We start from the raw sequence: 14,840 nt of genomic DNA, 5'->3' as shown, positions 1-14,840 counted from the left end.
TTAAAGATGATATAATCTCTAATTATAAAGAATATATCGTCTTATAGGTTCTTAGATGTGGAATATCGAAGAGTGGATGAATCAGATGACACTAATAGAGACATAGCAATTGATTTAATAGTAAACGACAATAATCCTAATGGGACAACTCCCGATTTCGAACTCTTCGATTCATTATTCATCTCTTTGAAAGTTACGGATTGGATGACTGATCCTGAATTCATGGACAAACAAAACACATCAGGTGAGATTATATTCCAATAATAATAATGATATAACCCTCGTAAAATAAACATTATAAAACTAAATAAATTTGTCTTAGTATTTAATCTGATTTAGCTAGTATGAGATACAACAAATCACATTTTAAATATAACTTTCTTAGAGCTGATTATAGTACTATTTCACATACAAACTACCCGTCTGCAGAAACACGAAACTTCAAAATGAAAGTGATGATTAGTAGCACACGTATTTATTATAGATTTCGGTACACTAACACCGATACTGTTAACAAAATTTTATATTATTTTTCAAAATCTCTTTGAGAATGTGACGTTTTTTTACGACAATCGCCTCCTTTTTTATAATTGAAAAATATATCACATTATGGCCATATTGATTCTCTAACAGATTATTTTTTATAATCAAAATATTTAAAATATATAAGTAATTCTATAAATTTGCAACACTATTAAAACAAAAATATGCCAAACTGATTTTGAAGTATATTACTTTCCATTGTTGATAGAAATATAGATAAAATCAAGTTTAATGACGACTATTCATTATGGTTTTCTTATAACACTAGGAAAAAAACTCAAGAATCTACTAACGAAAATTTTCAAATGTTCGTAGAAAATCAAATTAGGTATTATAAATGATTGTCACACTTATATTCGGAAAGTTTAAAGTGATTTCAATATTAAGAAATTTTGGAGCTATACTTAAATTCGTTCATCTGAAAAACAACAATGCTTTAATAGACAGGAAATTATTATATTATTTATTAAGTTTTGGTCTTCATCTTTGAACCTAAATGGCTTCCTGTTCAGTTGAAGATAGTGTAGTAAGATATTATAAATAAAACAAGTAGATGTACTGAATACTAATTTTTGAAGGTTTTTTTATAACGTTCACTGTAACTGTTAAACTGTTAAAATTCAGAATATTATACACGGAAATCTACATATTATATAGGAAATTCCTTAAAAGATGGATTATATCATCTACATTTAACAAATGTTAAATTCAATAACTTTTCGTATCTATTCATAATGTCAAGTGTTCCACAGGGTTTAAACACCAGCCCACTTTTGGTTTCATTATTTATATACATATAATATTGAGAGTATCCGTACTCTATATCTCTTTATGTTGATGATCTAAAAATGTCATCTGATTCACTGCTGAAGAATTCAGAAGCTGTTGTTAGGAAGACTTACTGTAAATTTAGATTTCAAAATGGGAATTACAAAAATCTTGTCCCAAGTAAACACAGCTTTTAATCTTTTTTAAATCTTTCACACGTGTATGGAATGCACTGAAACAGTTCAGTTCAAATTTGTTAATATAAGTAAGTACTTAACTACAAATTTAAAAGGCATTTTCACTTCGGATTAGCATCAAACATTAAAGACTGAAACACCACTAACTAGGTATGATCGAAGCTCCTTATTAGTATACTTCAAAAATTGTACAATAAATAATTTAATCACATTGATTTATTTTCTAATTCACGTTGGGAGACTATATGTGTATTTTTCTCTTTATATATCTAAATTTTATTTATCTCTAGTATGTTTTTGTGCATCGTTAACACATTTCAAATCTTTTGTTTAATTGAAATTGTTTACTAAATTCTGTTAAATTATAAATGACTGTATATTTCAGTGAGGCAATCGGTTCCTTTAACGACTGGTGCGATTGGAGAATTCTTTCATATTTTTGTATGCTTTTCAGTGATTATACTAATTAGTATAAACGACATAAACGATAATACTCCATACTTCCCGGAGGCGATTTTGCCGGAATTCGGAAGAGAAAATAGAACAGTTCAGGAGTTGGCACCAAAATGGACATATGTCAGTTCCATAGTAGCGATTGATCTTGACGTTGGGGACACTGTAACATACGACTGCACGTAAGTAAATTAATACCTAGTTATTAATGATACTTAATTGACATAGAAGTAGTAGTCATAAATCTTTTCAAACATGTTTACCAAATACATGAATAACTTCGAGAATGTCAAATACCTACAATCCAGATAAATTATAATATCTACTCTGTTGACTCTTAAAGTTGTTATATGATTAAAAATTTTAAAGATATTGCAGAGATAGTCTCCAAAATAACTGACATCCAAACTTTACAGTATTTGCTGTGATAAACCAATAAACGATATCGAATTAATTATGTCTGAATATAAACTACATACTTTACAGGCCAGTTGATCCAAACTTCGACTGGATTGATGTCAATGAAGCAACTGGTGTATTGACTGTAAAGGACTCAAACCTGGTAGATGCGGATAAGGACAAAACATTTTATTTCAACTATTCTTGTACTGCTAGCGATAATGGCTATACACATACATCCGACCCATTGATGGTAAGTAATTATATAGTACCTACAAGAAAGTTTTATACAGCATGGGTCCTCATCTTAACCGTTTTAGAGAAAACAGTTTATATGCAGTTATAACCTTATTTTATGCAAAAATATGAGAATATCTAAAATATCTTTATCAGTATGAATGATTGTCGGTCGGTAGTAATTCAGGTCAGTATGAATGATTGTCGGTCGGTAGTAATTCAGGTATTAAATTATTATCATCCATTTTCAGTTGTCAGTTGACTACAAAGTGATTGTTAGCTATCATGTCCTTTATTTTTTGTGTACTATTTAATTAACATTATGAGGGAAAGCAAAATGCAGCTTCTATGAAGTACAATGTATTTATGGAAATCGATATCGAGATATTGGCAGAGTTATTCCTTGCCATAAACTAAGACTGGTATAATACATTTCCGTTTAAATAAAGACAGGTTCTAGATACCTACTGTTAATTTATTAATGATCAGTGCTTATCATACTTTTAAACAATTATTATACTCCTATCATTTATTTCATTTAAATATTTATTTGTTTTAATATATAATTGCCCAACAGCTGAAACCATTTACAGAACAGGTTAGTCAAACAAAGTAAGAAACAATATATAAAAGAGACAAAACACAAAAACGATAAGCATATACTAATTTCTTAATCATAGTTTTGATTTTAGAAGTAGAAATATGAAATAGATCAATTGAGACCTGCAGAGATATAAATCTTGCACAATTGATACAATGAAAATGATGACAAAATATGCGTTTTAGTTATTGGAAGCCTATACCTATGTGCGGTATTTCGAATTTACACCAGGTATATGACATGCCAAAATTGTCAATGTTTGTACTCGGCTAATAATAAGTCATGGGGATGAAATCAATTTTACTTAAAATAAACTTTCATTAAAAATTTTCTTTTTACATTTTCAATCGTATGATTCAGACTGATATTTCTGATATCAGACTGGTCTGAAGCATACGTATGAAAAATAAAGTAGTTCACTGTATAATAAAACGCATATATTTATTAAAAATTTAATTAGTATGATGGTTACATGAGAGTCGAAGAATCATAGAATCCTAGATCATTCAATATATTAGATCTTGGAAGAAGGGTTATCTTTTATAAGAAAAGATTAATCTAATCTGCTTGCTAGATAATAAGAATACTCCACTTTTTAATGTTCAAGTTGATATTATTTCAGTTACACCAACCATTAATTCGATCAAGGTTATTCTGTAATAAATCACGTTACTCAAGGCAAGAAGGTACCACTAATATAAATTTTAAATAATAACGGACCTAAAATTGAACCCTAAGCAACCCCAGATAATACGCTAAATTCTATCGACTATTACTATTGAGCAAATGTTATGAAGATGCGAGTTAAATACTTTACACAATTTACCAGAAACATCAACACAATTAAATTTGTCAGGAAGAATCCCATGATGGGTCAACATAAATTGCATCAACATGACCTGAATCTGGTTTTTATAAAGTCGAGTTGACTTTATGACTCACATTCAGGAGAACTGAATTCCAGTTTCAAAAGCTTTCGCCAAATTTGATATTTTGTAATTGGACAATAGTTTTTTACGCTACATCTGTCCATCATATCCAGTGAGTGTAAAAGTTTACAGTGGCATATTTTCCATAGAGCTAGAATTTCTGCATATAAGTGGCTTATAAAACTAAACCATACAATCAATTTAACCACAAGACCAAATTTTTATTGTTCACAATACTTATCGATGGAATATTGGATTGACTATAATTCGCATGAGACTATAAACATTTAACAAAAATTTTCTTTAATGTATGGAGATTATTTAATTGAGCCATTTATTTTTATTCGATGACTAAATGGCAAAACTACTTCGACTTTTTAATTACAATAATACTAATTCTGTTAGAAAATATTTCGTATAATGTTTTACAAGAAATTGGAGCTCCTCTACGTATTTTTTCAAGGTGTTCAATATTAGTTAATATTTCGGTGATAGATTTGGCCTGCTCGGTCACCAAATCTTAATCCTTTAGATTTTTGTTTATGGTGTTATATATGATAATTATTATTGCTAAATAATACCGAAGGAATAGGGCTCTTTTTCAATATTTTTGAAATTATTAGACTTATGCAACAAAAGGTTTTTGTGTTTATTTCATATTATTCAACAAAAAATTTAAAAAGGTATTAAACTAAATAAGACTTTTATTTTTATAACGAACTATTTTATTTCCAAGTAATGTTAAAATGGATGGTTTACCTATCTAACTTTTGTTCATAATTTAGATCCCCTTTTATATAATCGACACCAACAACAAAGTTCCTGTTATAACGATTAACGATATGGTATCTGTTGATGAGAAAAGCGAACCAAATAGAGAGGTTGCTGTAATCGGCACTCATGACGATGACAGAGATAGTAAGTTAAATATTTAATTTGCACAATCAAAATATTGTATCCCTTGTCTTCTACTTTTAAGGCTGTTTTTTTTTTTTGGATATACTTTAGGAATTTTTTTTCATGGAACTGGAAAAACACACTTTAATATTATATTTATTAATTATCTTAATTATTCTAGTTGAAAACTAGAACCACTAGTTGTCACGATAATGTCACTTTTTGACTGCTCAAGGCGGTTTACTTGAAAAATATGATAGGGAAATTAAACATTCACACTGCAAATAATTATTTCTACCATTATTGACCTTTCAGCTAATCCAAGTTTAACGCTTCGAGTCCCGGGTGGGTACAAAGTACCTACAGTATTTTATTTCAATTTTCATATCTCCTTTCTATTGCAAGAAACGGCACTACTAACGCTACCTATAAAAATTTAAAAAATGTTAAAGTTTATGTACGAACAACCCATGTACTATAGTTGGTATGCTTGCAGCATTCGTTCAAAGTTGGAGTGTGGATACAGGGTGATTCACTGTATTTTGAATCCCTCATTAACTTTTTTGTTTTTAGAGTTATAAAAACATGTGAAATATAAAAGTTGCACGATTTTTTATGAAGTTTTCGAAAATGATAGTAGAAAAACAAATGAAGGCGAAACAAAATGGCCACGGATGTTAACTTTGTTAAAAAGAACACTCTGCATATTTTTACACATTTGGATAGAGCGTTCCCTGTCGAGCATAGTAATATAGAGTTTGTTGGGCACATATGTAACAGTAAGCGAGATACTAATAAAAAGCGAAAAAAAGGTTTTTTATTAACAAAATAAGATATCTTGTAATTAATTCTTAGACTTCTTTCAGACATTTCTGCTTTTTTTCAAATTACGTAAGGATTTACAAATTTAGTTAAATATATTGTAACAAACCGGACATTGCTATGGTCCAAAATATTTAAAGGTATTTTAACTTAATCTCAATAATTATATTATGTGTTATATGGTGGGTAGTGGCAGTGACAGGTAATGTCATGACAACATTGTTATTGTTTGACAGTTTGTATTATTATTTAATTAAAATGGGTTACACAGAAGTAGAAAATTGAAATATTATAGGAATTAAAATAGAGTAAAGTTATCCATATTCTATTTTAATTTCTAATAATATTTCAATATTTTGTGTAACTATTTTAATTAAATAATAAGACAAACTGTCAATCAATAACATTTTTATCATGATATTACTACCTGACACTGTCATGACCTACCATATAGTAATGTCCATGAGTGAGATTTAGTTAAAATACCTATAGGCATTTTGGATCGTTTGTCAAAATATATATTTATTTGTAATAAATCTGTAAATCCTTAAGTAACTGGAAAAAAAGCAGAAATGCCTGAAAGAGGTCTAACAATTAGAATGATGTCTTATTTTCTCAATAAAAATCCTTCTTTTCGTGTTTTAATAGTATTTCGCTTATTGTTAGAAATTGACCCAACAAACCCTATGTGGTTATGTTTGACAGTGACCGTTCTATCCAAATATGTAAACATATACAGGGTATTTCATTTAAATTAACAAGGTCCACGGCCATTTTGTTTGGACTTCATTTGTTTTGTATGATTTTCGAAAACTTCATAAAAAATCGTACAACTCTCGTATTTCATAGTTTCTTATAACTCTAAAAACAAAAAAGTTAAAGGGGGTCAAAATATAATGAATCACCCTGCACAATTAACACCACTCGGAGCGACGCGTCATTTTTTCGAGTTTTCTATTGTTGTATTTTTTCAGTTTTTTAATTCCTGAGGAAGTAAGTAATCATAATATTCAATATCTTTCACCAATTCTTTTTTAATACATTTTTTACTAATTTTTTACAGTAAAATGATCTACAATTTTCGCAGGAGAGCCATCAATGATATTATACAAGATCATGAAGCTTCTGATGAATTCGTAGATGAATTATCAGATGAAGGAGAATATTGTTTTTCCGAACATTCAGATACAGAATTTGCAGAATCTGAGAAATTTTCAGATACGGAATCTACAGTATCTCAGGAATCCGAGGAACCAGAAGCAGAGTATGAAAACGCAGTGCTGAATAAAAATATTAAGTGGTATAATGTATTTTAATATAATTTCAAAGTAAATTGATTTATTCAATAAAAAAAACATAATTTTATTCCTAAAATACCTAAAATAAATATACCTATATATTTCAAAGAAGTCAATTTGTTTTCCTTCAAATATTATGCCTTGAAATAAAAACACTAGATTTTTAGCTAAAAATATTGTACATTAAAAAAATTATACGATGAAAAAAAAACACTTTTCATTTTCGACGTTTTTTTTTAGAGTTATAATAAAAAATTGTTGCCTTAAATGGAGACCACATTTTTAAAACATTAAAATGTACCCTCCAATGCTGGCATAAACAAATAATGGATACTTTAGTAAATACAACTATTTAAAAATTGCCTTGGGTCAATAAGACCCCACGGGGGCGCGGTGATTGAAAATGAAACCCGGGGCTCGAAGGGTTTTACCATAGATACTTGATTGGACTCCCATTTACACAAACTATATAATTTCATAAATTTTAGGAAATTTAGAGAAGGGGCAGTGTATTTTATCTTTTGATTGCAATAACGTTTACTATTTTACAAAAATAAATAATTAAATCGTTCCTTTGTAGTTCCATTCCATACTGTTGCGTGTTATTTGGATATGACACAGACGTGTGCAGATAAATTTATAATTGTCAATAATGTAATATTAGTGAGAAATGGCTATGCGGATATAGACAGAGACTTAGGAGATTCAATTTATATCTGCCCTATGACATGCCAGGACAATCCGCACTTTTTACAAAGTAAGTAAATTCTCAGGAATATATTATTTTGATAGGGAAAAATACATAGAGCGTGTCCATGGATGGAGTTGAAAAAAAAAACTCTTAATTTTTCATTTTACAAAGTCACTCAAAAACTGTGTTTATGTTTTATGCACAGAATAGTTATTTTCCGAAAACTCATCAAAGTCGACATTTTCGTTAAATTTTCAGTTGACAAAATGAGTATTTTTTGTCACCTACCTGCAAGCAAAATACTTTTATGTTCTAAAATGTTCTTATATCATCTTAATAGTTGGTATTGATGTTGATTGATTGTTTTCTAACTAGTGCTTGTTGCATCTAAACTCGCAGTTGTGCAAATTACTATATCTGACGATATTGGGTACCTATTATTTTTCAGTAGGTAATATGAATATTTAAAAATAATAATAGAATTTTACTGTCCTTTGAAGAAGATAAAAATATTCCAAGAAGCTAAAAGTGTGTTTCCAAAAAAGTGTACAATAAATTCGGAAATTTGTGGAAAAAAGAAAATGTGGACTATAGTTCCAAATTGTTTTGTTTTTGATAGAAGGGAACCAAAGATGATTATTTTTGCTGCAAAAGGTAATAAATTCATTCAAATTAAGGAATAAAATTCTCATCAGATGAACTCATAGTTATACGCTCTTTGATACAAATATCTAGGTGTGCTAAAAAGTAGCTAGTTTGTCTATGAAGTTATTTTCATTCACATCGATGATACTTTTTGGTACCTATATTTTGTCAATCTGTGAATTTGTTGGGAAGTTGTCTTGCAAATAATAACTGCTTATAATGAATAAAACTCTTACAAGTTAGCTGAAAAAATAATAAATTCGATGTTTTTAACATCCTTACAATCATAAATGCGACATATTTCACTGCAATACACTAATTTTATAAAATAATGTTTGATTAAAAAAAAATCTACTTTGACAATAAGTTAATGATTTATCGAGGGGTAAACCGCTCCCTGAATTCTGTACAAAATCCTTCTGCTGTACAAAGACCTTCTCTAGACTGCTTCGTAATTCCTCCACATAAATGTTTAACCTTCTCCGCATTTTTCTATTAAAGATAATACTGCGCATGCGTTTACCGTTCGCGCATGCGCAGTTTGGTTCCAACTTCCCGACTTCCTCCTAACTTCCTCCAGACTTCCTCAACTTCCTTGGAATTCCTAAAAACTTCCCCGACTTCCTTCAGAATTCCTTTCATTCGGAATTCCTTTCAACTTCCTCAGCTTCCTTATAACTTCCTCCAACTTCTTCCCGACTTCCTGGGGACATGTACAAAAACTTCCTCAGCGGTTTACCCTTCGTGATTTATAGAATAAAATTGTCTTATTTTTTATGTTTCACCACGGATTAACTACAGCTTGGAGATGAAAAATAGATTGATTTCCTTTGTAATAAGAACTAATTCTCAGTTCTTTATAGATGACAGGAACCCCAATTATGTATCCAAAATAATAAGAATTCGGTTGCTGGATATTAACGACCACGTCCCAGAAGTTTTGACTACGAAGTTAAGCACTTCTGAAAACGTTGAAAAGGTACGTTCAAAAATATTTAAATTATATATTTTTATTCAGTAACACATCCAATCTGATCCTGGCTACACTATTAGGATCGCCTGATATAAAAGATATATTTGTTCGTGAGAAAAGCTCTGTACCTCTAAAAATTTATTTAGATGACTATAAGTTTATAATTTTCAATTTGATTTCAGGGTGACATAATTGGAATAATACTAGCAATGGATATAGACGAAGGCGATAACGCTGAAATAGATTTTGAAATCACAAGAATTGAAAACTCCAATGGCGAAGATAGTTCTAGTTTGTTTGATATTACTACAGATGAAAATTACTATGTGGATTTAACTCACAAGCAGGCAAATCTGATTGCATCTGAAGATTTGAGAGGGGCGTTTGGAAATTACACTGTAGCAATCCGGGTACGATTAAATTGATTTTAATAACAAAAAATATGTAAAAATAATAATAATGAAATGAAACTAAAAGGTAGACGTATTTCAATGATAACATTTCTTGAAGTCATAAAGTACATACAGAATTTATTCATTCAAGCCGTTAAATTATCTCTTTTATCTTTAATATGAAACATAATTCATTTTTTATTATAGAGTGTAACAGTGGAGCTTTTGTGTTTGTTGAGGAATTTTTCGATGCTATTATATCTGGATTTAAAATGAAATTTAACACTTTTTTATTAATATATGTGCTTTCCAGGTTGCACCTGTAAAAAAATTAATTTAACTGTGCATTAATGTGTATGTATTTCTATTCTAGTAATATATAGTGCGGCATTGAAATTTTTAAAGTAGGTAATTTGTAATTTCCGAGGTCAAAAAGGAAGGTAGCATTTAAAATTTTGAATTTGATCCTCAAACGACCTTGAAGTCAAGGACAAGGTCATCTTCAAGGTCATGTCAAGAAAGCTCCCCTTTTTACCCTACAACTTTTGTATAAAACATTAAAAAAAAAGTGATCACAACAAGATACTCCGTTGTCTCAAAGTTCTTGTTTTTTTTGTTTTTATGCCCATTTTATGGCCAAAATATGGGTTAAATTGAAAAAATAATAAGAACAAAAAGTTTCTTTTTTCGTTTTCAATCGAAATCCGTGGTAAAAAAATGGGTGTTTCTATTTTAAAAAAATTACTTCCGGTCTAAAAACACCACTTTTCGGTCAACAACGGAAGTTGTAATATGGACCTTTCAATGGCCCCCTCAGTGCTTTACAATTTTTGGCTGAAACTTTTTCAAAATAACCGAGTCCAACTAAGATATTATTTTGTCTCAAGATAAATGCCCCACTCGGTATATCCACTACAATTAACGTCACGTTGAAGAAAAAATTTAAAATAAGTTAAATGAATATAAAACTTTCAATTTTGACTTTAAATAATGGTCGGTTATAAGTTTTTATTATATTCCGTATCTCCCCACATTATAATATTTTGTTATCTGATGGGTCAAGCAACATTGAAATAAAGACGTTGATGTGCTGACACGGATAAAAAAAGTATTCTTAAATCATATTAATATTGTGTTGTGTGTAGTTCTAATCAAATTTTTTCATTAAAGTGGTGATTTAAGAACTAAAATTTTTTAATTTAACGCTCTTGATCGTCTTTTTTTTATGGATAATACTGCAATAACTTACATGTGTGATAAAATCATCATACTAAAATTATATCTTCTTTACTAGATGATTCTCTATTAGAAAAGAACAATTTCGGATAATCAAAACATCGTTTAATTATCAAATTAATCTGGTATGTTTCAAGGAAGTATCAATTGTTAAACCTAAATTGATTGGTTGTAGTTCAAGTAGATCATCAAATAATTTAAAATCGTTGCGACTTTAGATCGAACTCTAGCAGCGCATCTTCCACATTACATTAGTTTAGATTTTAAAGGATTATAAAAACAATATTTATATATTTGAAACAGAATTTAAATAACTGCTTACTATGATTAATTTGTTGTTTTCTATTTTCTTTGAAAAAATAATATAACTGTGTGACGTCAACGTAAAAGTGTGATTTGCATTGAGATATATTTTTTCACACTGAGAGGTATAAATCATAAAAAATAAGGGGCCTAAAGTAGACCCCTGTAGCACTGCGCTATTAATTAGTGATGATATTTATATACAATATTGTTTCCTACCAGTAAGATAGTTTTCAATTATAGAAACCAAATCATTATTAAAAACCAGTATAAAGCAGCAGATGATTAAGAGTAAGGCAGTTAACTTATTGTCAGGATTCTCATTATATTATACAGGGTGTCCCTAAAAGATCTTTACAACGCTCCACTAGATACAGTGTTGTTCAAAATAAGTCAATTTAGCTAAACTTACCTTAGTTCAAAGTTGCTCCGTTTATTGAGTATACGTCTCTGAAGTTACAATAGTGAAATCTTTATTAATTCCATAATTCTACACCAATAGAAGAAAAGAATTTTAAATATAACATTTAGATTAAGTAAATTATTTACTACAAAAAAGGTACTCTTGATAAGACTCGATAACTCTCATGAATTATTTAAAACTTGTAATTATAATCATTGGCAGCAATCTTGACACAAAAATTAAATGTTTAGTGGGCTTTATTGTCTTAAAGAGCGGTGTCAAATTTTAGAAAATCGCATAAGGCGTTTTAAATTTATAAAAAATTCAAAATTTTAACTTCAAGGCCGTAAACCGCCCAAACGGAGCAACTTTGAACTAAGGTAAGTTTAGTTAAATCGACTTATTTTGAGCCGCACTGTATCTAGTCGAGCATTGTAAAGAACTTTTAGGGATACCCTGTATATTATGTGCAAAGGTACTGTACTGCTAACTATAATTTGAACGAAATTATAAGATTTCATTTGTCTGTAAGCAGAATTTTCAAATTTACCTGCAAATGTATATGAGGTTCAAACTTTATTTACTAGTACGGAACATAAAAAAAGAATAATAAATAATACTTATTATTTTTATAAATTAGCTGCACGCACTACCACTTCCACAAAGAAATATACCGACTTATCTGTAAACTCATTCATTACTCTATAATCTTGAGATCTCATTTTTTTTATTTACAAAAATATAGCCTCTTAGGTATTAACAGATTATATAACTTTTTAGGTTGCCGATAGAGGGGATCCACCTAATGTAGCTACTTATTCTGTAACTGTAGAAGTTCAGAAATTCAACTTTGCACCTCCACGATTTATATATCCAATTAAAAGTGGCAAGAGCGTCTTTCTATTGTGAGTAAGTAATTGTTTTTGTAAAATAACCGATAAACCCATTTCTTTATTCAGTATTCTTATTTTGTCACCATATCCACTCAGACGTGTAGAGAACAACCAGTTTGATACAGACTCAGTCTTAGGAATAACTTAATAATTTATATAGGGTCCTCCGTTTAAAATTCTCTAGTACGATATCTTGTAAACCATAAAAGATATCTAAACATAAACTATGTAATGTAACTGTGCAATACACATAAATTACTTTATCTTGTTTTCGGGTATTATCACATTCCATCCCCTTCTCTTGCTGTTGTACCCTGAGGGTTCCTGCATAATCCACCAACAACGTACCACCTCATTGCAGACAGGGTACATTTTGACCCCTTTCCACCGCGGCTCCCTCTGTCTAACAGTATCTGATGTTCTCTTTGGATCAAATAGTAGGACACGCTCTCTGTTATTTGTTTATAACTTTATCCTTGGTATGGCACTGGTTTGGTAGAAAGGTTTTCAAGTGAGTCGTTTTCTACTGAATTGTTGAGTACTTTTTGCACATTGTCTAATTTTTTAATTATTTCTCTGTCTATTTCTGGTTTTTGGCACTGCTTTTTAAGTCTGGCTTTATTCCTTAGAATCTTCAATCCAGACACAGGAAGTCCTCAGCGAATTGGACGCTAGATGGTCTGGTTTTGTGCGGTCACAACAAATTTTTAACAATGTTCTAAATTGCAAAAAGTTTATTTCTGTAAATTTTTACAATAAATTAGCATGTCACAAGTACAGCGGTGCTATGCAATGCAACTATGTAATATAGAAGTTGAATTCGAAAAAACTGTTTTTGACATTTTAGGTTTCTTGGACCTGTCGTGTAAATCCCATTGGTAGTTATTTTCCTTTAAATAAATTCAAGGTATTGAATGAATTCGGGTTCGTACTCCACTGGTCAAAGATTGATCGGTCTAGTTACTGCAACATCCCAAAGTTGATATTAGATCAAGACTCCGCGATATCTCGAAGACTGCTGTTCGTTTCGGATCTTGATACTTGGCTTCGAAAGATTTATGACTGCTGATTTCTCCTTTGCGTAAAAATTCGGAACTGGGGCGAAAATTTGGCGTTCCGCGAGAGTCACTCACGATAGTTCTTGTTGTCATCAGACTTAAATATTTGGAACAGTTTGCGGCTCTGTAGACAGTTCGGCGGTTGAATTCGAAACATACATAAAATTTAGATCACTCAGTAACTCTTGCTTCTTTAGGGTGGTCGGCTAGATGTCCTTTAGCGTCGTTAACTACTTTTTGCTGGATTTTTCGCGCGTAGAAGCTCTGCAAAAGGTTATGAAGGTGATATTCAATAGTTGAATGAAATTCGAAATTACTCGGGACAGTATTGCGCTGCGACCCCAAGAAATCTTTCGATAACTGGAACTTTTAAAAGTAATCCATGTAGTTCAATGTAAATTTTGAGCAAAGCGTATGAATTAATAACTTTAATAATATATACGTTTTTTGTGGCTAACTATAACATTCTTAAATTAGGTACCAAAAAAAAAAAAACAGAAGTTCCAATAAAAAGTAATTTGCGATCAAACAGGAAGCTGAATAGAATAAGTTTTACTTCATATCAAAATACTTCCGAACACAGAAATTGATCATTTTAAAAACTGATCAAAATTTAGTAGATTTTCACATCAATCGATCCAAAATTCATGTCTGCGAAAATTTCTTTGGTTCGCTGCTCCATTTATATTTTATATAGCTATAAAGACTAATATCATTTGAACTGTTGCTGTAGAACTTAGATTATCCTCCTTTGGTCTTAGGTATAGAGCTGAGAAATTTTATACGGAACACCCTGTGTGTATATTTATACCTATCTCCTAATGTTCGAGATGGTCACGTTAAAGAAACGAGTGCATTTGACAGTGCATTTCAAAGGGTAGGTATTGACATATTATGTCAAGCTGTCAGCAGACTTTTTGGGAGAAAATAATGCGATTTGCCTTCTGTTGGTTTCTTTTAGACGCTTCTTTTTCATGACAGGGTGTTAAAATTATAATTGAATAAAAGATTTTTATTAATAAATCCGATGTGTTTTTTAAATATTCAGATCTTATGCTGCTGATAAATCTTTTGTGTAATTCTGTTGAAATAAATCTTTGCA

The 14,840-nt window shown here is 30.2% G+C and overlaps 1 protein-coding gene across 2 annotated transcripts in view; it reads left to right on the top strand.

Moving 5' to 3' along the window:
* Nucleotides 1-14,840, top strand: part of LOC108917968 (cadherin-23) — a 42,162-nt gene that overhangs the window by 26,210 nt on the left and 1,112 nt on the right. The window contains exons 14-21 of one of the 2 annotated variants that reach the window (XM_018724798.2): nucleotides 48-244; nucleotides 1,963-2,143; nucleotides 2,448-2,613; nucleotides 4,913-5,045; nucleotides 7,725-7,901; nucleotides 9,344-9,459; nucleotides 9,636-9,863; nucleotides 12,568-12,692. In XM_018724798.2, the coding sequence (XP_018580314.1) occupies nucleotides 48-244; nucleotides 1,963-2,143; nucleotides 2,448-2,613; nucleotides 4,913-5,045; nucleotides 7,725-7,901; nucleotides 9,344-9,459; nucleotides 9,636-9,863; nucleotides 12,568-12,692 (1,323 nt within the window). Of the gene's footprint in view, nucleotides 1-47; nucleotides 245-1,962; nucleotides 2,144-2,447; nucleotides 2,614-4,912; nucleotides 5,046-7,724; nucleotides 7,902-9,343; nucleotides 9,460-9,635; nucleotides 9,864-12,567; nucleotides 12,697-14,840 lie in introns of both variants that reach the window. The other variant, XM_018724797.1, reaches the window with a different exon arrangement.

The sequence above is a fragment of the Anoplophora glabripennis genome, unplaced genomic scaffold, assembly GCF_000390285.2.
Source record: "Anoplophora glabripennis isolate ALB-LARVAE unplaced genomic scaffold, Agla_2.0 scaffold60, whole genome shotgun sequence".
NCBI classification, from domain to species: Eukaryota; Metazoa; Arthropoda; class Insecta; order Coleoptera; family Cerambycidae; genus Anoplophora; species Anoplophora glabripennis.
The sequence above is the reverse complement of the archived record's forward strand: the minus strand, read 5'-3'. Positions and strand labels throughout refer to the sequence as shown.